Here is a 27620-nt window from a genome sequence, read left to right as displayed (position 1 = left end):
AATTCAGCATCAAATGGGCTAGGGCTGCAATCCACTGAAAGTCCTTCAGCTGCTTGACTGGACTTTGCCTTAACTTTCCTTTTCATCAGCTGTTTGTTTCTGGTATTCCATTATATGCCTGTCAATCTAGGGCATCAAGAGTGGTAGACATTAGTGACCTGTGAGTAAATCTCTCTCTAACATCTGTGCTTGCATCTATGCTGTGAAGAGGAGGAAAACAGAAATTGGCTTGCAGGCATTACACAGTATGTGGATTCTTCTGTATCATGAAGTAATTGTTGTGCTTCTTACCGTTTTTTGTCTGAAAGAAATAACAGAATTTACCAAGATAGTCATGTGTTTGGTGTTCTTTCATGTTTCTTGTGTGGTAGTGAGTAAAAAATTCTTAAAGCTTGCAAGAAAAATATTCAGGGTCAGTAGTGCAAGGTACTGTACCTATATAGCTACATAATGCACAATGTGTTTCAAAATCTGCCTGGTTAGCTTTCTGTGAACACTTTATTCTCAGTTTTATAAAGTCAAATAAAATAGCATCAGTCTGAAAAATAAGGAGTGTTCTATAACAGTATTGCTTTTACAAGCAGCAATCTTTTGCCAAAATCTTTAAGAATTTATCTTGAATATATTTTTGTTTGAGTAGTGAAGCATCTCAGCACTCTGATGTATTCTACACCCTATTGAATGACTCCAGATTTAGTCTGAAATTAGATTTAAGTCTTGAAAAATATATTGGGAATGCTAAGTTTTCATTTCAAACCTGTGATGTCTGAACACCCATGAAAAAAAAAACCACAATAAAATTAAGCATGAAATCAGGACATGAAATGAATGTACACAGCTTGGAAAGACTCTATCTGGCAAGATTTATTTTTGACTCTTTTTTTGCTTTAATTTACTAATGTTGTTGAAATAGTAATTATTTTGGTTTTATTATATTTTATATATGAATTTTGTTTCTCAGTTTGCTTTTCTTTTCCCTCATTTAAGATTCCAGAAGCTTATTTTATTAGAGATCCTCATTCTTTCCTTCTTACAAAGGACTTTATTAAGGTATATATGTTCTTCTTAGTGTAAAAAAAAACCAACAAAACACCTCTCTCAAGACCTGAGCTGCATGTCCTCGCAGGTTAACATTTTCACATGTAATGCCAGTTACTGGAAATGAGAATGGTTAGTTGGTTAACTGAAGCATGCTTGAAAGGAGAAGCAAAGCTTGTCTACAAAATACTAACACTTGGATGAGTCTGCAGCCTGGGAGGAGAGCACCGGGTGAATTTTCTGGACTTTTTTCATGGCTGACTTGGGATATGCCTGCATTGTCACACAGTGTGTTGACCTCTCTCCTTGATGCATATTGCTCATGACAGTCCCTCTCCTTTGCCCACAGGCCATGGAGGCGCAGATACAGAACTTTGGACAGACGCCATCGCAGTTGCTCATTGAGCCCCATCCACCTCGGAGCTCTGCCATGCACCTGGTGAGACATAACTGCCGGCTGGGAATGCATTCCCTTTCAACCTGAGGATCCTTTGTAGGTCGTAAAGTATCCATTAGGCAACACTTTTAATGCCCTCCGCTGCCCATACAGCTGCCCTTTCTCCTGGCAGCAGTGGCTCGCAGTTCTCTAGCAGAACAAGGTGGAGGTTTGAATAGCTTTAGCTCCCTATAGTCCTGGATTTTCCTGTCTAATGTTGTATAAAAAGGCCCTTTCTTCATAAAATTTACACTGGATAAACAGACATTTGTATTCTTATGTCTGCAAGTAGTGGGAATGACTACAGACTTTTCTTAGAGTGATCACGTTGTTTTGTTTTGTTTTAAAAGATGCATTGTTAGGGGCTGATTTCTGAACAATGGCTGCTTGAAAAAAATGAAGTATTACAGTTCAAATCATGTTGGAATCCTCCTGACTGTTACCCTGGGAGAATACAATGTATATTTTTAATTTTAATTTCAACTCCAAAATTCATTCCTAATGCATTTGTCTCTGTGCTTCTTGCAAAGTATTACATGAAATAGCTAGACTGAATAAGACAGATCTCTGTGCCCTTCAGTGAATTTGATTAAATGTTTAGAACTAGACAGTTTAAGCTTTGTAAATAGACAGTAATATGTGCAGTGGTTTCAATCACTTTATCTATCTACAAGGAAATCACTGTCTAGTTGAACAAGGTGAAAATGAGAATTGATTTGGAAGCATTAGCTATGTTACTTTAAGTAATGCATGGATGTCAAATACCCATGATGTTTATTTTATATTCCTAAGATATGGGTAATATATTTTTAATAATAATTTAAAATTATAAGGAGAAAAGATTATTTCAACTACTAGAAATAATACTATTTCTTATAACAGAATTAAATTGTCTGTGTTTAGAAGTGCTGCATTTCACAGAAAGAGTTCATTAAGAAAAATTAAATATCTGTGAGTTTTTGTGTCCCCCCTAGAATTTCTTCTTTCAATTGTTGTAGTTACAGCATTTATATTTGTGATGCATTCATTGATTAATTCTTATATGACTCTATGAATACTAACTGCTGTATAATTTTCTGTTTCACTGTATATTAATATAAGCGCTAATTTTTGGTCATTTTGCACCCCGTGATGATAACCCTTACCATACCTACTCTCTGCTTGTCCTCATGTAATGATCCCATAATAGCTTCTGGTTTTGCTTTCTTCCATTACTAGTGTAGATGCACAGGTAGTGCTGTTTTCCCTGTATGTGCACATGCTTGCCTGCTCTTTTTTAACCTTGTTTTCCCCTCAGACCTCCTCACTAATTGTGTTATCCCTTCTGTTTTCTTCTGCTCTCTTCTCCTTTCTACTCAACAGTGTTTCCTTCCACAGAGCCCCCTCATGTTTAAAGATCAGATGCAGCAGGATGTCATCATGGTGCTGAAGTTCCCATCAAATTCCCCCGTCACACACGTGGCAGCCAACACGCTGCCCCATCTGACTATACCCGCCGTGGTGACAGTCACTTGCAGCAGGTTGTTTGCAGTCAATCGGTGGCACAACACAGTAGGTATGTTCTCATGGGCACCGTTCATTCAAATTTAAGACCTTGGCAGTATACAGCTTTAATTTCAAGTGCCATTTAGCTAGAAGTGGGGTAATCTCACTCACTTGCCTGTGCACAAAAAATTTCCTTTTTTACCTGCTTTACATCAAATAATCAAAGCTTGTGTTTTCTCTGGTGCCATTCCTAGAAACACTCTCCCCAACAGCAGCACATCACCACGGCAGACAATCGATTTGTGGTTACATCAGGATCAGCCTTTGATATAATGCTTTTCAGGAGAGTGCTGCTGTTCTTGACACAGTGGATATTAATATGTCCCAGGTTTCAGGAATACATACTGGCTAGTATGCTAGACAGCACACATCACTGTCTGCTGCCTGAGAGAGATTTCAGGTCTGTTCAGAAGCTTGTCATAAGCCTTCCCCTGGGTCACCATTAGATACTGTGGGACCTTATGTGAGCCTAAGCAGCCAGTCGCTGAACTGTTCTAAAGAGGTTTCCTCAGTCTCTCCCAGATCTCAGAGCCCTGTTTTTCAGAAGATGACAGAGGCCAGCTGTAGACTGTTTTCTTACACCTCCTCCAGTTGTCTATTGCAGTAGTAGAAGATAGAGCTTATTCTCCAAACCTCTGTATCTCCTCTTATGGAGGATATCCATGTGCAATGTGGCAGCTCAGTAGTGACTATTGTGATTTATACGCTGGGGAAGGTACTCAGAAGAGCCAAAGCAGTGCTATCTGTGCACAAGAGCAGATAACATTAAGAACGCAGCCACCGTTGCACATTTCATCAGCGTAAGAACTGCTTAGGATAGAACTAATAGGAATAATGGTGGCAAATTTACACTAGCCTACAATTTTCCAGGTAGAATTTCTAGATAGATCCATGAGAAGGTCTAAGTTACTGTCACTTACAGGTTTACATATGTAAGAAACTCATAACAATGTTTAATCCAATTATTTTTCTTTCTTCTGTTCATCTGTTACACTATTTTAAAGGAGTTATTTAAGGAATGTTCGTGATGGCAGAGGTGGTGATGAAATTAACGCTTTCACATTTTATAACTACTATTGCATAACTGAAGAATTAACAAATGTGTCTTTGTGTAGCATAGACAAAGGAATCTTAAAAGATTCACAGAGCAAGTAATAGTAAGAAGTTACTTTTTTATATATGTAACAACCAAATAATGCAGTTTTAAAACTGGGAAAATAATATCTAACAATTAGACAATGAGGTTCCTATGTGCATTATTCTTCCTTTCATATGTAGGCTTACGAGGAGCCCCAGGATATTCTTTGGATCAAGCCCATCATCTTCCAATCGAAATGGATCCATTGATTGGTATGTCAAGATGAAAATGTAGCAATATATTTGAAAATGGCATTTTCAATCATTATGGATTAGGCTATATTCGTATATTATGCTTCATTTAACACAGAAGATGGAAAAATATTTATTCTGTAGACCTAAGAGCGTTAGCTATTGATGCTGAATGAATTACAGGAGTGCTATTTGTTATTAGCATCACCAGCAATTGCTTTTTAAGGAACAACCAGTTAAGTGAGTTACATTGTCAGCCCATATCTATAATTCTATCCTAAGATCAGGTCACATTAGTAAAACAAAATGTGAGAACCTGGTAGAGTTCACATATTTTCATTTCATACAGCCAAGACTGCATCAGTACAGGTGCAGATCCATTCCTTTTTATTCAGTTTAAGATTAGGATTGCATTAGTCAGCATTACTAAATTAATAAAGGGAAGGCTGGATTTAAGATTGGTGCATGACTACATTTTGTAAATGGGAAAGTGAAGTATTTTGAGAATCAGTGTCTACTAGAACTGTTAGATTATAGGGCTTGTATTTCTAATGTTCATTATTTCTCTTTAATTGCAACTATTTGTTTTGTGGGGATTTGGTATTTTGGTTTGTTTAGGTGTTTTAGGGTTTTTTGGTTTTTTTTTTGCAGTAGGCATATCTCAGAGACAGAAATTAGGGATAGGGAAGGTTCTTAGAGACAAATTTGCAGTATTGGTGTGGAAAAAACCACTGCATTTTTAAACATCTCCAGATGAAAAGTTCCTTTTTTGTCTCTGCCAGTGTTTGCAGTTCAAAGATTTATATAAAAGTACCTCAGCAGAATTAGCTTTCTCCTTCTGCATTCTTCATTTGCTGATATGACAGCAATGGTTTTCTCTTCAGAATTTCTTCTCAATAGCTAGGGTGCAACAATTGTATCCACCTGTTCTGGAAATTTGAATAATTTGCTATTCATTATCGTTCAGTGGATGACATAGAAGGTGTGGTAATTTATGTGGATTGGGAATGTATATAAACATAGCATTAATTTCTACAACCAAATTTAAAATCTGGTCTTTTTCAATTGAGTCTCCTATTTCAAGCAATCTTGAACAATTCAAGTAGAATAATGACAAACAAGGACAAAATTTTTTTTCAGAATATTATCTACATTAAATCATATAGGAGAAATGTCTTTCAGAGTGAGTTTCATCTCACATAACTTCTGTTAGCTGAAGTTAGTTGTCAAGATTCCCTCCAATGCTGCTGTATAAAGAGAAACCTGGAGTCGTCTAGCACTTGGACAGCTATTAGAACATGAGATGACTTGAATCTCCCTCTCTCTCCAGGGAGTATAGAGGAGTGCAGATAATTAACTTAGATATTATACTGAGCTTTTACAAAGTTAATATTAGCTGAGAAGGATCACACCTTTTATCTTATTGCCAAATCCTGTCTATTGTGTCAGGGGAAGTAATGAGCACACAAGGTAGTTACTCTCAGTCACAGAATCACAGAATCACAGAAACATTCAGGTTGGAAAAGACCCTCAGGATCACCAAGTCCAACTAACAACCCTGCTACTCTACTAGGTTCACCCCTAAACCATATCCCCAAGCACCACATCCAACCACCTCAACCACCTTGTGGGGGCTGAACTTGATGATCTCCTGAGGTCCCTTCCAACCCCTAACATCCTGTGATCCTGACATCCTGTGACCTCCCTGGGCAGCCCATTCCAATGCCTGACCACTCTTGCCCTGAAAACATGTTTCCTAATGTCCAGTCTAAACCTACCCAGTTGCAGCTTGAGGCCATTCCCTCTTGCTCTATCACTATGAGAAGAGACCAGAACCAGCCTCTGAACAATGTTCTTTTGGGTAGTTGCAGAGAGCTATGAGGTCTCCTAACAAGTCTGACAGTTGAGGTGCTGGAATTCTGCATGGACCATTCCTTTTCCCTCTGTCCAGGGGAGTTCCCAGGTGTCACTCCCTCTGCTCCCTGTTTGAGGAATAGTGTTGAAAAAGCACATTAGATTTTAATAACTTCATTGGTTGAGTCCTTTTGTCTTTTGTCCAGTTAAGTGTCTATAGGTATGGGGGATGTCAAGGTCACACAATACAAGCTGGAATATCTTCTGTAGGAGAGATAGCAACCAGGAAGAGATGACTTTCTACAGTATTGTTAGCACTGAGCTGGTGTTTATTACTTCCATCACTTTCCCCTAGCTGAGTTTGGTTTTGGAGTGTACTTCAGCAGAGCAGTTAAAATATTACTACATATTATGCAGTACATCAGACCATTTATAAGAAATTGTCATCTCCTGTAAAATCTTTTGTCTTATTCAAAGGGAAAACAGAAATCTAAGGATAATTTTGTACTTCTGACACCCATATAGACGGCTCTAAATGTTCATATTCAAAATGCTTACTCAACAACAAATTCACAGTTCATTGAAAGTTAAATGTATTCATTTTCTCCTGTAAGGGGATGACAGGAAGGTGTTGGAATGGCTTACTTGTAAAATGTGTTTTGCATTTCGTTACAGCCAATAACTCTGGTGTGAACAAGCGGCAGATCACAGACCTTGTGGATCAGAGCATCCAGATCAATGCACATTGCTTCGTGGTCACAGCAGATAATCGCTACATTCTTATCTGTGGTTTCTGGGACAAGAGCTTTAGGGTTTATTCTACAGAAACAGGTGACCCTAAATACAACTACTTGTTTCTTCTTAGGTCACAAATCATGCAGTTGTCTTAATAATGCCATGTATAATGACTGTTCTTGCCCCTCAATAAATAACAAAGGACAAAAATCCTGCATTATTGTTTGACCATAATAGCTTTAGGATGCTTTTTATTTGGAAGATAAAGGATGTAAAATGAAATGGAAAGGCATTCAATTTTGTTACTGGCAACTTTTGAAAAGCATAAATGTATTCAGGAAATTAATGCTATCAAAATATTTGTCACCACATTTTCATGGCTGTATTCTTTCTAGCTCTATTTCATGTAATAAGGAAGTTGGTTGCATAGCCTGCTACCAGGAGCAAATATTTTGTTTCCCTGTCTGATTGTGTAGCCTAAAATCATTCACGGTATTGCTAAAACCCAATTGCAATGACAGGAAGTAAACCTTAGTTTGAGATTAACATAGAAGAAATAATACTTTTTCAATATAATAATGTAGCAGAAATATGGAAAAGCTCATGTGCTACCTTATGCATATCATTCATGAAATTCACAAATCTTTTAACACCATTGCTTAAATACTGATGGAGCAGTAACTCCACTTAATATTCAGTGACTGCAGCACTGTCTTGATTTTCAGTGATAAGGGTTAGGCTGTGGATTGACACAGAGCAGAGTCCTCAACAGGAACACGAGAGAAAATAAAAAAGTTTTACATTTGTGACTTTTTAATTTTGTTGTAGCATATTGTGAATGCTAATAAAGGGACATGAGGGGCAAATTACATTTGAACTAATATTTGTTAATGGTTTAGTTAAGAATTTCTAAATGCTGCAAGTAGTTTAAAACTCCTAAATGTCTATCACTTTGTACTCCCATCAGGAAAGTTAACTCAGATTGTGTTTGGCCACTGGGATGTCGTGACTTGCCTTGCCAGATCGGAGTCCTATATTGGTGGCGACTGCTACATCGTGTCTGGGTCTCGTGATGCTACATTGCTGCTTTGGTATTGGAGTGGTCGACATCATATTATAGGTGACAATCCAAACAGCAGTAAGTATCCTGTAAAAAACACCTTCCAGAGAGGTCCTCTGTCACACCTATTCATTTTTAGCATTGCTTCTGTCAGCTTTGGAAGGTACTACCAAATATATCAATTACTTCACTTACGGGTTGAAAGTTGGTATAAGAAGAGCACCACACACTAAGCAGTTCATTGAGTGCTAGCCAAAAAAGTGTTTAAACAGTCTGTGCGTGGTAGCAGATAATAGTAGGGGAGTCATTCTTAAATTCATAATTGTCTTTGTCACTTACAGCATCATGTCATCATAAACTAGAACAAGATCGTTCTGGCCTTTAAGTGACAGGATGTACATCACTATATTTTGACTTTCCTTTCCCCAGAAATATTTTTTGGCATTTTAACTTACTCCATTTGTGCTACAGCATGCCGTATCAGCTGCTTGCCTTTTCAAACAGGGAATGTCTCACATGCCATGGAATGAAATGAGTCTCTCTGAGCAAAGTCTGTAGCAAGCAAACCTTTGGAGAAGCAATGTGACTGACTAAAAATAGGAAAAGATGAAATGTCAGGTAGAGTTTACATATCATTTGAAGAGGGCTAACTATCAGTGTTGTATAAAGTGATGGGGACACAATAATAAAAACATTAATTTATGGAGGAAGTCACTTAAAGCACACTGTGAATTTACAAGGTCCCCTCACCCAAGACAGAAATGTGACCATAGCTAAAGACAAGAGGAACTTTTATCCATATACTAGTTCTGTACAACAAAATTACAGAATCACCGAAGCTGGAAGAGATCATCAAGACCAACCTGTCACCACACACCTCATGACTAAACCATGGCACCAAGTGCCACATCCAATCCCCTCTTGAACACCTCCAGGGATGGTGACTCCACTACCTCCCTGGGCAGCCCATTCCAATGGCTAATGACTCTCTCGGTGAAGAACTTTCTCCTCACCTGGAGCCTAAACTTCCCCTGGTGCAGCTTGAGACTGTGTCCTTTTGGTGCTGGTTGCCTGGGAGAACAGACCAACCCCCTCCTGGCTACAACAACACTAAATCCATTTCATTCTAAGCAGTTTTTTTAATTCTAATGATTACTTTCAGCACAAGGATATTGCTTCTTTAGATAAACATGGAAGAATCTATCCCTATCAATCTTGATCTCCTGTTCAAGTACTGACTGGAGGCATTTGTAAGACCTATTGAGTACAGTGAAGCAGGTGTGAAGTGAAAGCATTTCATCAATGGACTGTCTGATAGGAAAGTCTTTTATTTGTTGCAAAGTAAATATTTTGTTAATTTTGCAGCAGCACTATTTTATTCTAATTTTCTTCTATTTATTTATCTGTATGCACAGCAAAGGAAACCTAAAAGTCTCACTTTCTCACCTGACTTTCTCTTGCCTTTGTAATAGGGAGAGAAAGGGGGGGCATAAAATTGTGTTCCCATGATAAATGCATCTAATTTTTGTGTGCATTACAGGGCTTTTAAAGCACATTCCCAAACAGGGAGAAATTCAGTTTGAAAAGGACACTTTAGCTTGACCTCATTTTGCTTCTTTGAATGCCTGTATGATTCATATCAAGTATTCATAATTTCTGTGCTTTGACTCAGGAAAAACAAAAAGAGCTTGCTCCTTTCATTAAAGAGAAAAATGTAAGATTTTTCCTTTACTTTATTTGATTATATAGGGCTTGGACAGCATTGCTACTAGTATGTCCTTACTGACTGATATAATCTTCTTCAATTCTTTTACAGATAGATTTATTTTAGTTCCCATAGCTTCTTTGTCATTATGAACATAGTTGAATACAAGAAGCGGTACTTTTGTGGAATCTCAGGTTTAATATCTTAGGTGTGTTACTTTGGAACTGTCTGAGTTAGAGTTCTTTAATTTTTTTATTAAACAAAAAAAAAAAGTTCATCTATCATATGGCAGAAATCAGTGCAAAAAAAATATTTCTATGATTTACTCTCTGTCTCTACCTCTCTATGGATACGGCACTGTTTTGCTGAAGACAAGGCCTTATGATCAGATAAACAGGAGACTGTGTTGGAGGAGATCATGCCCAGACAAATGTAACTCATAGGCACAGGTAGCAGAACTCAGGAATATTAAATACCCAAGACCACTGTGGTAGCTTCAAAATATATTGGTCAGATTTCTTAGTACTCATGTTGAAGACATGCTGAAGATTCATGTTGAGAAACAATGATGTCATCACTCATTATTGCTATCTCTGCTTATTGGATTAAAATTATCATGAATTTGCTAATTATGTAATAGCACTGTTCTATAATCAGAACTTCATATGATGTAAACATATCCTAAATAATAACTGCTCTGACTTTTCATGAATATACACGAGTGATTAAATGCTCGAAGGACCTTCTGCCTATCGGAACTTCTACCATTGCAAAATCATTCAGCTAAAGTAAAGACTACAAGATTCTGTTCCCTACCATGAACAGGCATAACAGTTACTGTATGACTGACTCCCCATACAGTAATTTTCAGGAGTGAAGCATTCTAAACAATCCTTATGAAAATGTGAGTGAAGTTTTACATAGGTATAGCCCTCCAAAGCAGTATAAAATATTTCCCAATCTACTCTTCTTCTATCCTTACTAGTAGAAGATTAGTGTTTACCTTGTAGTAAAAATGAAAGTGAGATGTTCACTGTAGGTCAAATCCAATTAGTTAACATCTTTAGAATGAATTTCCAGAAAGATGTAGATGATATTTCCAGGGGAAAAAAGGGGGGTTAGTTTTTCAAAAGCTGTCATCTGGAGACACAGATAAGATATTTTATGCCACAGAGTGTAAGAAGGTGAAAATTTCAAAGAAAAATGTCAGATACAGTAATTAGCTGGGTTATATGCTTGACTTTATGATGATCTTTTAAGCTGAAAGACAGTTAATTATCAATTTCAGCTTCAATGCATCCAATTACCAAAAGGAACTGTAGTCGTTTCAGAAAGCGTTAAGGAGGGGAAAGCAAGGCCACAGTCCTAAACAGTTTATGTAATTTAACAGTTGTGTAGAAAAAGGTAGATAGCATTTCAAAAGAAAACGTAGCAACCACAGTCATTTATTGTGAAATACTCTGGGGCAACAGATCGTTAGAACAAACTCCTTACCAACTCTACTAAAATTACTTAATTTTTTAATCCATAAGTAAGCTAAAATCTGTCAGACAACACATATGCCAATAACCTAACCTTGAGACTTCTGCAGAAATACCTGTGTGAACATGTGCTCAGAGGGTGACCTCAGCTGTGTCTGTGGGGATTACAAAATCAGCTGTGTTTTGAAGAGGAGAATGTAGGAAAATGGTTTCTTGGATAAGGCTCTTGCAGGTGGCTGCTTCAGCTCAGTAAAACTTGCCTGTGAGAGCATGGCCAGCCTCACTTTATAGTTTTAAAACAAATTTTCCAATCACTGCATTTTCTAAGTTGTCACTTCTATTCTACGCTAAGTATCAAAAAGGAGGTTCTGGTTCAGTTTGCGCATGTCACAGAAGACTGAAGTTTTACTAGATTTTTAATACAGTGTTTTCCATGGAGTAGCTTTCAAAAATAGCTTGTAAAAAACCCTCTGCTTAGAAAATTTGTCCAGGAGGTGAGAAAGGACGCTCCTGGTCTCCACAGACAAATGCAAACCCACAGTCCCATATTCAGAAGCATATGCTGACTATCAGTCTATAAACTAATGTGGAAGGGGCTCTCTGTGAACCTCCAGCTTTGGTGTAAAGCAAAGTTCTTTCTGTGTGCTGTTGTTTGTGGGTCTTATGTGACTTGGCAATTGGATAGAAATAAAGAAATCAATACATTTTTTAAAAAATTAAAAAATCAATAAATCAGCAACTTCAACAGCAATATGTAGGGCAAATCTTCTGCATTGTACTTTCTCCAGTCCAACAAAAATCACTTTCATCTCTATTCAATGGCTAAGCTCCAATAGCAGTAATAGAACATGTCTTTTTCCAGCCTAGAGTAGAGTCTGGTGCCTGGGGATGCCTCTGGAAAGATGGGAGATGCAGTATATATTCCTTTAGGAATTGTGGTTGAATGCAGATGTTTGAGCCTCCCCTTATTTCTTTATCCTTACGTAAGTACCACCTTTGGGAAAAACACTGAACTGAATGAAGCTTAGTCAGCTTGCAGGGTCAGATACCTACCTTCTAAGCCAAAATTGCCCATCTGAAATAGGTAATCTGAATCTGCACCTTATTAAGTTGATGACCACATCATAATAATCCTCTGTACTTCAGAGAACAGTGAAAAGAATCTGTTTTCTCTTAGAAAGACATGACACATGCAAAGGACAGAGTTTGCTTATTTTAAGTCTTTGAAATGATCTGCCAAATGTTAATCTTTGCAATCCTAATAAATTCAATAGAAAAACTATTGTGGTGGAGTTTTAAAATCCATGATGTGATTTTTTTTCTCAGGATCTGTAGGGATTTGTTTTAGCTGAGTGTTAATTTGTATACAAATTTCTTCTCACACTGTATCAGTCACCACAAAAAGGAGCAAAGAAAGTACATGATATGCCCTAGAGTTCAACATGTGTCATTATAGTTGCTTTATTTTTATATTTTATGAATGCTTTATTGACTATCTCCTTCAAACAAATTACTTCGAAAATGAGAATTTTCTCTGAATCTTTGAACAGATACCAAAGTGGATGATAGAATTGCAGAAAAGTGAGGGACAGATGCTTTCATCTGAAACAGACACAAATTCAGAAACTAATTTGGAAGTGATAAAAATTAATTTGCACACTTTAATTGGAATCAGACTCCTGCATGAAAGAAAGGAAGGGTAGGCAGCTTGTGCTAAAAGCTGATTGAATTTTTTGTCAGGTAAGTATGTTGGACTTGGCCGCTTATCCTCTTGAGCCTCTCTGTGCAATATATTACATTCACCCTCTGCCTGGTGTTCTTTAAAGGGATCAATGCTATTCCTGCTTTGTCCCCAGAGCCTGAAATTTCATTGATCTTGGGACTTGACATTTCTCATTACCTATTGTGGCTTCCAAGAGGAAGGCCACAAGAGGTGTGAGAGTTAACCCTCCTTTTTCTAACAGGAGCTGTGCTGGTCCTTAGAAAATATTGTGTCTATCATCCCTAAAATGGGTTTGTTTAACATTGTAACGTAATCCTTAGGGGCGCTACCAATTCATCCTATCCCAGTGAGTGTATTCTGTGCATACCTGAAAGGGAGTGTAAGTGCTACCATAAAGGATCTTTCTCAAGTTAACCTATACTTTTTTTTTTTTTCTAAAGCCTGTCATGAAGTATAACTTTATGTGGTCCTTATACATAGTATATTTTTGTAACAGTTTAAAATTGTGAATATCACTGTTTAGTAAGTTTGTCTCTTGAAAGCGTAGGTATTCTGAACTCACTTCTTTTATATCCCTCCACATTTTAATACCATATAACATGGCCTAGTTAACCTTGAAAGGGAAGCAGTTAAAAAATAGCCACCTCATCAAGTGGACTGAATGGCCATCTAAAGGTCCTGCACAAGTGCATTGTCACACATGCAGTCTGTTTTGCATGTTTAGAGTATCAAGGTACTTGTATGTTTGTACACATTAAATATTAACTTTTAAAATAGGGTATCTTAGCACTGTTCTGGCAGTTCTATGAAAACTACTGTGTAATATATACTGGCAGCATCTCTGCTCTGGTAGTCAGAGATCTCTCTTCTAAGACTTCTATGCAAAGGTGAATGAGTCAATGATATATCCAAAGTAATGCAATTATATCTAGCATTTTATCAAGCAATGTTTGCACCCATGCTTTGTTGCAATATCCCATGGGAGAGAGAGTCAGCAACTTGCTAAAGTTCCCAAAGCAATTTAATGGAAGAAACAGAAAGAGAAGCTGCAAATCCTTACTCTTCTCCACTGTTTCTCCACTGGATAGGTACAAGGTACCTGAAAGTCCACCCACCTGGGTTGTTTGTAGATAGCTACAATGCTGCTTACATCCCTCAGCAATTAGACCAGTTCTGCCAGAGGTGAGAACATTTTAAATATATTAATATTTTCCAGTTAGCAGTCTTTCTTTTACATCCATTGCATCCTTATGTTGGTGGATATTGTTATTGGCTATTTCCTCATTTGGAATATTCCCATTAAGTGGTCATAGACTTATCTTTTCATCAAACTCCAGGATGTTATTTTCTGACAATAAAAATCCAAGAAGGTTGTTGCATTTTCATTTCTGTGAAAGCCATAGTATTTTCTGAGATTTTTTTTTTTTCTGATAAGTACCCCCTCAAAAGCGTTAATAGTAAAATAAATTATTTTCAACAAATAATTCAGGTATAGCCTCATATTTGATTCCATCAAAGTCAGAGGTAAATTGGAAGCTGGGATTTGCTTTGTGCTCTCATGCTTTATACAGAAGACTCCATAGCAGTCTGTATATAACTCCTGGGAAAGGGCAATATGAGAGTAATAGTAACACTGCCTGTTTTGGTTTCTTTTGTTTTGGTTTGTTTTGGTTTGGGGTTTTTTTAATCTTAACATGCAAGAAGGCTATTTGTTCCATAAGAATCTTACAACAGTATTAAGCATTATATTTTTCAGAGAGAAGGAAAGGTGTATTTTATTTTAACCTTTGTAGAAAAGCTTACTTGTTTGGAAATACAATGCTGATTTACACACACACACCACTTCCTCCCCCCTTCTGCCCTGTAGTAATTCAGTTCAAAGGTGCTCCTTTGGGGAAATTACAGGGAGTTTACAGTGATGGTATCTCAGTTCACAGGTAGAATATTTTCACCTGCAATTCCCTCAGAGCTTCAGCCTTTGACCCCTGGCTGCATCTATCATTGGTGATGCGACAGTGACAGAATATTTTGCTAGATTTTGAATCATTCTTGGAGTTCACAACTTCTGTCCTTAGCAATAAAATGTACTAAGATTGATGTTCTGTTCCCCATGCCACAGATTGTCCTGTAGAAAGTATTACTAAATATTTTTTTCTCTGAGCCCTAATGGGAAAAATCCCATTTTCAATTACCTTTGGACTCTCACTTTTAATAATGATATTCTGCTATTAATTTGTATTTACTAAAAAAAACAGGACTCAGAAATCTATGTTTTGGGGCAATTGTTTCTTATAAGCATTTTCCTTCATAAATCAAGCAGTCAATTAAATATAGTAATTTTTCATATTCTGACATTTTATAGTTTGATATTATGGTGTTTTCCTAGGAAACTCTGAGGAAAATGTCTTTCTGGAAATTTTATTATTTCTTTTCCCTTAAAATTCTAACCAGCTAATAATTTCAGACTTTAACCCTTGCAGTCTGATGATGCCACTGTGTACACCTCTCAATCAGAGCTTAAACCAAGATGATCCATGAGCAAAATTCCTCTTTCTTTTTTCATTTTTTTTTCTTTTTTTCATAAGGACAGAAGAAAAAAGTGGAAAATTCTGAATTTAGTTGAACTGTATTTTGTTTTTCACTTTTGTGTTATGTACTTGGAGAAAAGAAAATCACAAAAGGAGATAGGTTTCTCAGCAGCGACATTGATGGGGAAATTACAAAAATCAAAATCTCAAAATATAGGTAGTTGTGAATGAGAAATGGAAAGCATCTTTTGTTTGTTTGTTTCTTCCAAAATCTATCAAGCATCTTTATTTTTCATTTCTTCCAAAATCCATCCTTCCCTAGTAGTAAGCCTTCCCTAGTAGTAAGCCCTGTTTTCATTTCCCATTTTCACTTTCCAGACCAGAAGGATTCTTTTCTTTCAGATAGATTAAAGATTGGGAAACTAGATTTTATTGGGGTGCCTGAGTCCATTACAGATAAGAAAGTGTTAATGTGTCTGTACAATGCAATGATAAGACTAAGCAGATTGGACTATATGATCTGCAGAGTTCCTTTCCAACCCCTACCATTCTGTGATTCTGAGAATCTGTGATTGACTCACCTTGTATTATTGGGTGCAAAACTGAAGTCCAGAAATCCATGGTTGATAGATCTCAGCTGGTTCAGAAAGACAGTAAAATGCATGCAATTGCTATTAAAATTCTGATGTCAGGAGATGTTACAGTTTGGCAAGAAATACTATAGATTCGTGCTAATTTTGTTCTTATATGCAGTTCTGACTAGCCTAATTTTAAGAACTTGGAGCTACACAGGCACAGAAATGGGTTGCTACAGTTACTAAAACATGGAAAGCCCATCACTGTGAAGGCTTTTGTAAGAGTTTGATTTTAATAGCGTCTAAAGGAAAGACCAAGGGGGCTGATTTATTGTCTAAGTAAGGAAAACGCAAGAGAAGGAGAAAAGCTTAAGCCAGTTCTGGGCCCCTTAGTTTAGGAAAAGTACTGACTGACTGGAATGTGTCCAGAGAAGGGCAATAAAGCTGGTGAGGGGTTTGGAGCACAAGCCCTATGAGGAATAGCTGAGGGAGCTGGGGTTGCTTAGCCTGGAGAAGAGGAGGCTCAGAGGAGACCTTACTGCTGTCTACAACTACCTGAAGGGAGGTTGTAGCCAGGTGGGGGTTGGTCTCTTCTCCCAGGCAACCAGCACCAGAACAAGAGGACACAGTCTCAGGCTGCGCCAGCGGAGGTTTAGACTGGCTGTTGGGAAGAAATTCTTCATAGAGAAAGTGATTGCCCATTGGAATGGGCTGCCCAGGGAGGTGGTGGAGTTTCCATCACTGGAGGTGTTTAGGAGGAGACTTGATGGGGTGCTTGGTGCCATGGTTTAGTTGATTAGATAGTGTTGGATGATGGGTTGGACACGATGATCTTGAAGGCCTCTTCCAAACTGGTTTACTCCTATTCTATTCTATTCTGTTCTATTCTATTCTATTCTATTCTATTCTATTCTATTCTATTCTATTCTATTCTATTCTATTCTATTCTATTCTATTCTATTCTGCTTCAGACTGAAAAACAGAATACTTCACTTCTTAAGAATAGGAAAGCTGGAACATCCTTCCAAATCACATGCTCAAATAACCTATTCATTAAACTGTTAACAGATTTATTTCATGTGCGTGTCCACAATAAAAAAGACTATATTGATTGACCCACAGAATTCTATCCAAACCTCCATTCCTAATGCATATCTTTTAGAAACCCATACAATATTGCATAGCTACACAAGCAGCTCCCTTTTTATTTTGTTTTAGCGTTTAACTGTTTTCTAGTTAGGAAACTGCATTTTACTGCAGGATTGAAATGTGTGTAGCCACTCATTCATTGGATCTCACTGTTCCATTAGCTGCAAGATAAATTTCTGGGCCACTGGACATCTTTTATTCCTGAGACTCCTAGCTACGGTGATCAAGTCACTGCTTTGCTGCCCATGCATTGAAGATAGAAAATACTTTAAACACTGCAACAGCCTCCTGTCTTCTTTTTTTCAATCAGTTGTGTGGCTCTCCTTTGAGCTAATTTCTGTAAATATGGGTACAAGACTTTAATCTTTCTGGCCTACAGTGGCAAAATAGTTCTCAACTCCTATTTGCTATTCTTGGGTATTGCAGTGAAACTTAATACTGAGGGAGTTATCCTTTGTGGCCGCATAAATCCTTCTCTGTCTTGCTGTCTTTCAGAAACACAATCTGCTGCCTGGTGAGCAGAACTTGTGCTTGTCTGGGAGAGTCAATATTCTACCTGGCTGCATTCAAAATAAAGAAATCAATAAAATAAATAAATAACTGCATCTTGCTACCTTTTTATTTAACTAGGCAATGTGGAGAATGTTATAATAGTGATTTTTCCTCTCTTCTTTATGCAGTTACCAATGAATCACTGTATCACTTTTATATACAACTGTATCTTACCAGCAAAGATTGTGTTTTATCCTGTGAATAATATTACTGGTTAGTATTCAGTCAAGAATTAATTCCCAGCTCCTAATTGGACACCCTAATTTCCAATACCTCAGTACGTAGCTCATAGTAGTTACTTTTCTATGGACAAGAAATATTAAGGTCCATCACTGAACCAGCTTCTGTGCCATCCACATTGTCCACAGTCAGTTCCATATAAAGGAGGTTTACATCAAAATGTTATGCTACTAAAACAAATATTTTGGGGAAAAAAAATACATGGAGACCATTTTAACATAGCTGTCTTTATCAGCTATACCTGTCATCCTGTCAAAAACAGATAAGAAGCTTGCTTGACAAGGCTCCCATTCCAGTACAGCATGGTGACTGGCATTAATGAGTCTTCTACTTCCAATTCCTTGTTGACAGAACTGTGAATTAACCATTTTGTTATTTTGCGTAGGAGTATTGTTACAGTAACTCATCCGTAGTTCCCTAGGTCATTTCTTTTATCCTTTTAAAGTATTTGTACTACACTGGCAGTACTGTAGCCCTTTGGAATTTCCTGATTTTCTGTATTTCATAATACACAAAGCAAATGCAACCAGATGAAATCTGTGCTATCTAGCAAGCTGCTAATTTTATGTTACTGATTAACCTTCTTTGCCTGGCAAAGCAGTATCAAATACTGAGTGATTGCTTACTGCAATCACTGGTAAGATGTTAACATCTGCTATTATTAGAAGAAAAAGAAAGCAGAAATGTTGCTATTTTTCATTAAGACTCCATAAATGCCCACTTGTTTGAACCTAAAAAAAAATACATTTCACTCCTGAATATAAAAATCAAATATTCAAGGAGTAATCTATCCTACTCTTTAACAAATGAAATGTGATATAAATGGCATGTGTATCCATAGACATATAAAGTGATGTATACTCATAACCATTTTTAGGTATAATTTTAATCTATAAGCATTCAGTGTGTCTCTGAAACAATGTATGTGCAGCAGTAGTGTCTTTCTAGTACAGTGCTGTTCCTCCTCTCTTCGTACCTCCAGTTTCATGAAACAAATTGTGGTTATTAATATATGAACCTACTCAACTCATGCTGCTCTTTAGGTTCTTAGCAGAAGTCTAGAGGCATGTCTTTCCAATATAGACCTTTATATGCTTCATGGTGCCTGGGGATATAGTTTAGGGGTGAACTTTGTAGAGCAGGGTCAGTGGTTGGACTTGATGATCCATAGGGTCTTTTCCAACCTGAATGATTCTATGATACAATTCTATGATATTACAGCTGCTTTTAATCCACCACATTCTGTGTTCTTTATTTGACACAGTATATTTTCAGGTCATAAACCAGTGATATATTGTTATGATTTGTGTATTGTAAACAGCACACAGTCCATAATTTTTAACAAAAGAAGCTTTCATTTTGTTAATGTATGAACTAATGCATCGAGAAGCTGTGCTTATGAAACTTTATCGTCTCTGAATGTATTTTGTCCAGAAACCTAAGTGTAACATCTTTAAGCACACTGCACCTCTCTTTGATGCTTACTGATTTAAGGGCAATTTACAGCAAAGTTCTTTTGTTGATAGAACAGGTCTGGTTTGGCATTCCTCTGTTACTTCCTTTTCAAATTTTTTTTCTTCCTGTGTTCTTTTTTCACCAGGTGATTATCCAGCTCCTCGTGCTGTTCTAACTGGTCACGACCATGAAGTTGTCTGTGTGTCGGTCTGTGCAGAGCTGGGACTTGTTATCAGTGGTGCTAAAGGTCAGAAATTATTTTATGAATTAAGTCTTAGCACTTTTAGAGCCTGTTTTAGTGGTACTTCTCAGTCTTTCCTCAAGCCACATACACTTTCATTATCTAAAGTCTGCTTTACTAAGATGTGCTGTAATTCTGAAGGAATCTGCAGCATCTTATTCTGAACATTAGTAATACCTGGATTTAAGAGGTTTAGACACAAATTAAGTTGACCATTCCTTCCAACCTTCAGCCTGTGCTACTATTTCCCCCAGGTTTGGAAGAGTAGTTGATAAAGATTTTACAATTTATATATCCACTGATTTTGAAGGAAACTGTTGAGAGAGACCTGTGCTGGTAGAAGGGCCAGCTCCCAAGTTCTTCACCCTGATCTTAACTATATGGCAGTTTGTAGGCAAGCAAAAAAAAGCTCACTTTGCTTGGGTTTGGACCTGTGGACAACATTTAATCCAGTATGGATTTTTTTGCAGTGGATTCCAAATAATGAGAAGCTTGCAGATTTCTGTCTTTTGTTAAACATTTTGAACCATTTGTTCACAGTTTCTTCCTGTTACTTATCCATGGATTTGAGTTTTCAACCAGTGCTAATATAAATGTTCAAAACACCTTTCCAGACCTGCAGCAGCCTCCTGTATAATTGGCAATCAACATAAATAAAGCACTCACCTCACTGAGTGTTTGCTTCATCTTTCCTCATTCTGTTTCTTCATTTGTTCCCTTTTTCTTCTTTTGTCCACCTTCTTTTCCCCTTAATTCCATGTATACTTTTCTTCACGCACTGCACTTTCATTCAGCTTCTTTTCTTAATTTGACAAACTATGTTTTTTCTCTTTTCCTTTCCTATTTGCCTCCCCCTCCTTACTTTCTTTTGTGCTTCATTATCTCTTCCTCATTTCCTTTCTTTACATTACCCTTGTCATCCCCTAATATTCTTCTTTATATATCTTCCTATCTCATTCTCACTCCACTCCTACATCCACATCCAGCTACTTGCTCTCTGTCTACAGCAAAGACTGTTTTATTAATCCCCATGGATATCCTTGTACTCTTTAAAGTTTGCCGCTTCTGAGGGTAAAAAGGATGTGATTCTTGTTCTGCCCACTTTCCCTCACAGTTCCTCCTGGGTTACTGTCTTTTATACTTCCCGAAGCTCAACATTTATTTATTTTAAGATGAGTGTGAAACTTCTGGGTAAAGACAGGAAATCCTAATGGGTCATTAGCTCTTGTAATGACATACTACATAACAGTCATAGGTGAAGTCAAGACATTGATGAAAAAAATGTACATTGATGCTGAACCTAAAGTTTTTTCTTGCAGTACTGCTGTTTCTTAACTTTTAAGGCAGCTTTATACACTCTTAGTGCTGTAGTAGTGTACCCTTTCCAAGTATCTCTATTGTAAATTTCCTCTTACTAAAATAAATGGCATCTGTGCTCACTTATCTTCTGCTTTATTAATTACATTATGCTTTGGTAATATATAGTTTTAGAGGTAAAGTCTGCTGGAGGACCAAAGACTTTTACATCAAATCCAGAAGAAGTTTGTAATTGATCAAGAGAAATGGAAGCTCAGTCTGTCCCCCGAGTTACTCTTTTAATGTTCTTTCTCTTCAATATAGAAATAATCTTTCTCTTCTATATGTAAATGCAAAGAGAAAATCACTTTTTTATCATTAGTCTCCATCAGATGCCTCTTTTAAAGCTGCTTCCTCAGTTTCTGTCCTTGCCAGTCCCCTTCCAGTCTCTTGGCTGCATTTCGTTGGCAGGACTCTATTGCTCTGCTGTCCTGGCTGCACACTGCCCCTGCTCCTTCGTGGGGACCTTGTGCCTCTTAAACTGACTGTGGCACTGCAATAAGGCACACAACTGTTGAGAACCTGCTGAGGCAGGGAGACACCATATTCAGGCCTCCTCTTGGAACAATCCTGTTTATCAGGTTGATGTTTGCACATTCTTACCCAGTAAACCCCCAAAAAGAGCCATCAGTCTGTACACATTTACAGTAGCATCCTAAGTTAGGTTTTAATTCCATTGCATTCATATTCCATGGACCCAGTCAGGCTTGAGGTCTCACTGCATAAGGTTTTATCCAAACACAGATACAAACCTGTAGCAGAGGGTTTGCAGATGAATGCATTGATGCCATCATTCATTCTGCCTGGGCAAACCCATCTGCTGTGTGAACTTCAGAGAAGTTTGAAGGACTTAACATGAGGTGGCTGGGCCTGCCAATATGAATGTGCTTTCAGAGTCATGAGCCAGTTGTATAAGAAAGAGATTGCTGTGCTGTCCAGGAGTATCCTGTGATTCATAAAAGAAAACATATACTATTTACTGTGACTCATTACGTTTATCACAGAAGAGACATTTTTTCATATCAGGAATACAGATCGCTTTCAAAAGAGCTTTACTCTGGATCATGAAATGGCAATAGCCTAACTTTGCATCTTAAAATGTACATTGCAGATTTCATAGCTGGTTTCTTCTTTCATCAGCAGTTACACAAAGACAGTAAAATCTCATATGAAAGTCTGTCTGGGGCAAACACAGTTAGAGCATGGTCTCCTAAAAGCTCTGATAGTCCAGCTATCATAGTAACTGTAGGTTGTCAGATGACTCCCATCATTAAAACTGTTCAGGACTGAAATCTATGCATTTAACATAATCACAGGGGGAGAGGACCTACAGCAACTGCCATTGTCTGTTGGAGAAATATGCAGTGATACAATTATATGCCCTCTGGGAGTTGTTCCTACTAGTCACTGATAGGGCCCCATCTGTTTAATGTGAATGGGCAGGCCAAAGAGAGTTCATGTTGTTGGAGGAAAGCAGTAAGACAGAGTTCTGAATGCTTGGAAAGAGGAAAGAATATTTTAGAAGATAGATCAGTGGAAACTGATCTATCAGTTTAAGTAAATAATAAACTGAAATCAGTTTAAGTAAATAATAAACTACCACCTTAAGGCATGTTGTATCTATTCTCTCAATATGCTACCTCTTGTATGTTCTTTTCTATTGCATATTTTAAACTGTTCAAGCAAATATTGCACCTTCTTGTAGCTATGCAGAAGTAATGTGATATAAATGTGTGTTATGCATTGCTTCCGTGCACAGAGTATAGAGTTTGTATAAGAAGCAAATCTATGATGTCTTATGTTTTTATATACAGAAGGTCCTTGTCTGGTACACACAATTACTGGAGATTTGCTGAGAGCCCTGGAAGGAACAGAAAACTGCTTGTATCCTCGCTTAATTTCAGTATCTAGTGAGGGTCACTGCATCATCTACTATGAACGAGGACGGTTCAGCAATTTCAGCATTAATGGCAAACTCTTAGCTCAGATGGAGATCAATGATTCAACCAGGGTAAATCTAAATGCAAACAAACATTTGTTGTGTCTCACCTTTATTTATGAAAATCAGTTTAATGTATTTGCAGTGTGGTTCAAAGGAAATCGCAAATGTAAGATTGCCACCTCCTGCTTAAGGCGTAATCAAACACAGGTCCTCTGTCTCCAAATTCAAAACTACACTTGAGCTTTTCTACAATAAATAAGAATTGTCTGTGATCCCACACGATTCCCGAAGTATCTGTTTGGAATTAAATTTCAGTGGGAAACATGTCTTTAAAACAAGATGCTCTGAAAAGAGTCCATTCTCCTTTTATTAGCAAAGACATGAATTCCTGCCTTCAGGGCTCTGCTCTGTCACTAGCACTTGAAGCAGCATTAGGAATGCAGATCACTGCTCTGCTATAAGTGTTAGTGATGGCGCTGAGTATTGTAGGACAAACAGTGAAATGTTATGTGCTGAATTCAAGTTGTGATAAATTCAGCTAAAGAGCTTTTGGGGTATTCATCGTGTTTTAAATCATGCAATTGTTTCATTTAACGTTTGGAGATTCAAAATCTGTTGGTTTATCATTTGATTGGAAAGAAAGAGGAGTGGGAGCCTTTTTCTTCAAATTTAAATGGGTGGAGCAAAATAAATGCTTGTCTGGTGATTAGTTTTTTGTGCAATTGACCCATTCCTATAAAAGCTAACTGTATGCTTGGATTTTCACTTTTTCTCCCAAAGGCCATTCTCCTGAGCAGCGATGGGCAGAACCTGGTGACAGGGGGAGACAATGGTGTAGTGGAAGTATGGCAGGCCTGTGACTTCAAGCAGCTCTATATTTACCCTGGCTGTGACGCTGGCATAAGAGCTATGGATCTGTCTCATGATCAGAGGTGAATTTGTCGTCAATATTTGTGTGTAAATGGTAAAACTGCACAAACTATGCATCACCATGGATTTATGGTATGCAGCTGTTAACAGGATATCGTACAAAATTGTTACCCCCAGTATCTCTACAGCTACCTGAAAGGCAATTGTAGTGAGGTGAGGGTCAATTTCTCCCACTAACAAGCAATATGATGACAAGAAACAGTCTCAAGTTGCACCAGGGGAGGTTTAGATTAGATATTAGGAAAAAATTCTTTACTGAAAGAGTGGTCAAGCACTGGAACAGGCTGCCTAGGGAGGCAGTGGAGTCACCATCACTGCAGGTTTGAAAAAGACATATAGACATGGCACTTCATGATTTTGTGGGCATAATGGTGTTGGGTTGGTGGTTGGGCTTGATGACCTTAGGTCTTCTCCAACCTTGATGATCCGATGATTGTTACCATGTGGATTTATCTGACTCAGCATTTTTTTGCATCCTTGAGTCACACAGTGCAAGCACTTAACTTCAAGGTGGGTCTTACATCATTGAAGTTAGTAAGACAGAGACTCAGCAAAATATGAGTAAAATTGCATTAACTTAACACAGGAATAGTCAGTCAGGATCAGAGTGTGGTAGTTCCTATTAACCATTATGACTTAAAACCAATTACAGAAGTTTCTGGCATATTGAGAACTTCCTGGGGCTGCATCTAGACTACAATGTGTGATTTTATCAGTGAACCTAGCTACCAAGAGTGAATGTGGTCCTTTCCTGTAACCTTTTTGAGCAGTGGAAACATACAGACCTAGATTTATGCAGTCCCTGCAATGACACTAAAATGGTTTGACAGAAGTAGTGGTAGATATCTAATTAAGTTTAAAACTCATCTACGAGAGTTAGAGGATATGTGATAACTCAGAAATCACCTCAGCTATTGTCACCAAAACACTGTAAATATGGGCCTACGTTTCAGTATGAAACTTTTGAGAAATACCAAAGTGCTATCAACTTATCACAAGGGATGAGGTCCATTGCCTTCACAGAGGCATCTTAGTCTGTTTAGAAGGCCCTAAGATATCTAGCTAATTCCAGCTGCGGCCCCAAGTGGGCTTCATCAGCCCTATGTCCCAGATGCCAGACAGCTGTCCCAAACATGTCAGCCATCCTGATGCACATCCAGTGGCATGAGGTAACTAAAATTAGGCAGCTGGGTTCTGAAATACCTGGTCAAAGGGGTTTTTTTTGGCATAGGCATCTTCACATGAACTGCCAGAATAAGCTCCTGTAAAAATCATGGTGATTTATATGGCTGTGGAGTCTTGAGCACAATTAAGCTCACCCTAAAGTACATGCCAAGTGACATGAAGAGAGTTGGCCTCAGGCTGCAGAGATGGCACTACTGATTGGGGCCTAATTTGGTTGCCTACACATAACCAGTTAATACTGTTTGATATGCCTCAGAGGTCTGGGGTGGCATATATGACAAAGGACCTAGTGGAGACCCACACACTTCTGGAGAGGCAGCTGAAGGCAATACAGGATATGCAAGAGCATACCTCCATCGCAAACTGCCACCTATGAGCTTAATCTTTAGAAAGTGTTGCAAAAAGAGCCTCATTGTTTGAGCTTTTTTGACTGTTTATGGTAAACCGTTGCTTGAGAAGGTAAAACAGGATTAACCTGGCCATCTTTTCTATCTTTTTCAGAACTCTGATTACTGGCATGGCTTCTGGCAGCATCGTAGCTTTTAATATAGATTTTAACCGGTGGCATTATGAACATCAGAACAGATACTGAAACAGAATGAAGAACTGAAAGCCCAGGTAAAGCTGAGAGCACAAGTGCTGCAATGAAAGGTGTAGTCTCTGGTGGAAAACCACGTCTGCATTGACCTCCGTTGTACATTCCATTACACCCAGCAATAGCTGTACATTGTAGTCAGCAACCATTTTACTTTGTGTGTTTTTTCACAACTGAACACCAGCTGCTGAAAAGCAAGCTTGTATCATGTAAATTATATGAATTAGGAGATGTTTTGGTAATTATTTCATATATCTTTGTTTATTGAGAAAAGGTAGTAGGATGTGCCACAAGAGACTTTTGAAAATTCTGGGGAACCTTGTGTCCAGTTATTTCAATGTTTAGGCTTTGAACCTAACATGCATCCCATCTCCAGCCTCTTTTCAAGCTGAGATTTAAGAAAAAAATAAAATAAATACGTTTGATACTTTGTACATCAAATGCACATCTTAACTTTAAAGGGATACTTTTGTAAAAGTAAAACCTTGTATAAAGAACAAAACTGTTTCTTAATTTTATTGTGGAGCTACAACTTGCATGTACTTTAAACCTGATGTCTTGAAGGAACAGGTGCATTCTCACAAATCAAACTGGAGATCTCCTAAGGGTACAGCTTGTGTTGAAGGGGTGAATTTGGGCGCAAACAGTAACTTTGACATTGCCACCAACACATGTTTTTCACTTTTTTGAATCTCAACTTTACCCCTCTTATGTGGAGTTCTGCTCATGAAGCATTTGGATAAAAAGCCATCATTTGCCATATTTACACTTTATACAATAGAAATTAAGTCCCTCCCTTTTGAATTCAAAGACTAGAGAGAAAGGGAGCAAAGAGAGAAAGAAGTTCAGTTTAATGCTTTGCAATGCTTAGTGACTCCCAATACAGACAAAGTGCTATACTTCTGGATTTATCAACATTCGGCATACAAACCATGGGCAAAAGAGCCCCCAGCGATTTTTCTCCCCTTGTTTTTACTCTGAGCAGCTTGGTTTATTTGACAGCCTTAGCTTCATTATCGAGGTGACTGAGGTTATTCTTTTTGGTTCTCCTGAAAATCTCTCCTGAAGCCACACAGACCAAGGCACTTCATGTTTTACAATACTGTAATGATAACTATCGGAATAATTTTCTGCACATTGTACTGATCAAATTACACACCCAGGGGTATATACACTTTAATTCATGTTTCTTCTTTGTATATTTGGTGACTGTATTGTCATAGATGTACATATTGTGTCGGTAGGGCTATGAGGCATGTAACAGGAATGTAATTTTTCTCAGAATTTACACTCACTTGCAGTCATTTATTTAAAAAGATAATGGATTCTTTGTATTGGCACTTTGCACCAGGAACATATCATTATTTATTGATGTGATTACTTATTTGTTATCCACCTTGTATTAGTAAGTTTAGCACTGAATTTCCCTCTCCATTGTTGTTTGTATTTATAAGATTTGGAAATCATCGGGGATCAGTGTAATGATTAAGTTATTCATCACCCGTCTGTAAGCAATATCTTGAGTTTGTAGCTTAGAATTGGGAGACTATTGAACATCTGGAAGACAAGTTCATTTCATCTTGAGATCATGGTGAAATATTTTGGATATATAAATTCCTTAAGCTATTGTAACCATGTTTTATTGCAAAGATGTAAAATATGCCAGATGTGTGTGAGTTGGAAATCAAAAAGAAAAATAAAATATGCAAAGAATTCATTGATTGCTTTTAATTTCAATGAACTTTCCATCCAAACATTCACATTATCATTGGGAACTGACAGTTATTTTAAGAAATTGTCTCTTGTGTCCTATGTATATGCCAAAAATTATGCATGCCTGGGTGGTTTTATTTGCTGGGGTCTCAGGAAATAAAACAGAGGTTGCAGGGTGTGTTTTGCAAGTCTCGAATTCCAGTACATGAAGAAAAGCTGCTAAAGATACTTTGATCAGAAAAACTGTAAAATC

General features: G+C 37.7%; 1 protein-coding gene across 5 annotated transcripts in view; it reads left to right on the top strand.

Moving 5' to 3' along the window:
* The window catches only part of NBEA (neurobeachin), a 486697-nt gene extending 459338 nt beyond the window's left edge, over positions 1 to 27359 (top strand). For 4 of the 5 annotated variants that reach the window (XM_054164764.1, XM_054164763.1, XM_054164760.1 and 1 more), the window contains 9 exons: positions 1388 to 1477; positions 2837 to 3029; positions 4298 to 4369; positions 6878 to 7033; positions 7905 to 8075; positions 19551 to 19652; positions 22817 to 23013; positions 23725 to 23876; positions 25561 to 27359. In XM_054164764.1, the coding sequence (XP_054020739.1) occupies positions 1388 to 1477; positions 2837 to 3029; positions 4298 to 4369; positions 6878 to 7033; positions 7905 to 8075; positions 19551 to 19652; positions 22817 to 23013; positions 23725 to 23876; positions 25561 to 25651 (1224 nt within the window). In that variant the 3' untranslated portion in view covers positions 25652 to 27359. The remainder of the gene's footprint in view (positions 1 to 1387; positions 1478 to 2836; positions 3030 to 4297; positions 4370 to 6877; positions 7034 to 7904; positions 8076 to 19550; positions 19653 to 22816; positions 23014 to 23724; positions 23877 to 25560) is intronic. The other variant, XM_054164761.1, reaches the window with a different exon arrangement.
* Positions 27360 to 27620: the final 261 nt, after the last annotated feature.

The sequence above is a fragment of the Dryobates pubescens genome, chromosome 10 (genome assembly GCF_014839835.1).
Source record: "Dryobates pubescens isolate bDryPub1 chromosome 10, bDryPub1.pri, whole genome shotgun sequence".
Taxonomy (NCBI): Eukaryota; Metazoa; Chordata; class Aves; order Piciformes; family Picidae; genus Dryobates; species Dryobates pubescens.
Note: the sequence above shows the minus strand (reverse complement) of the source record. Positions and strands in the feature narration are given on the sequence as shown.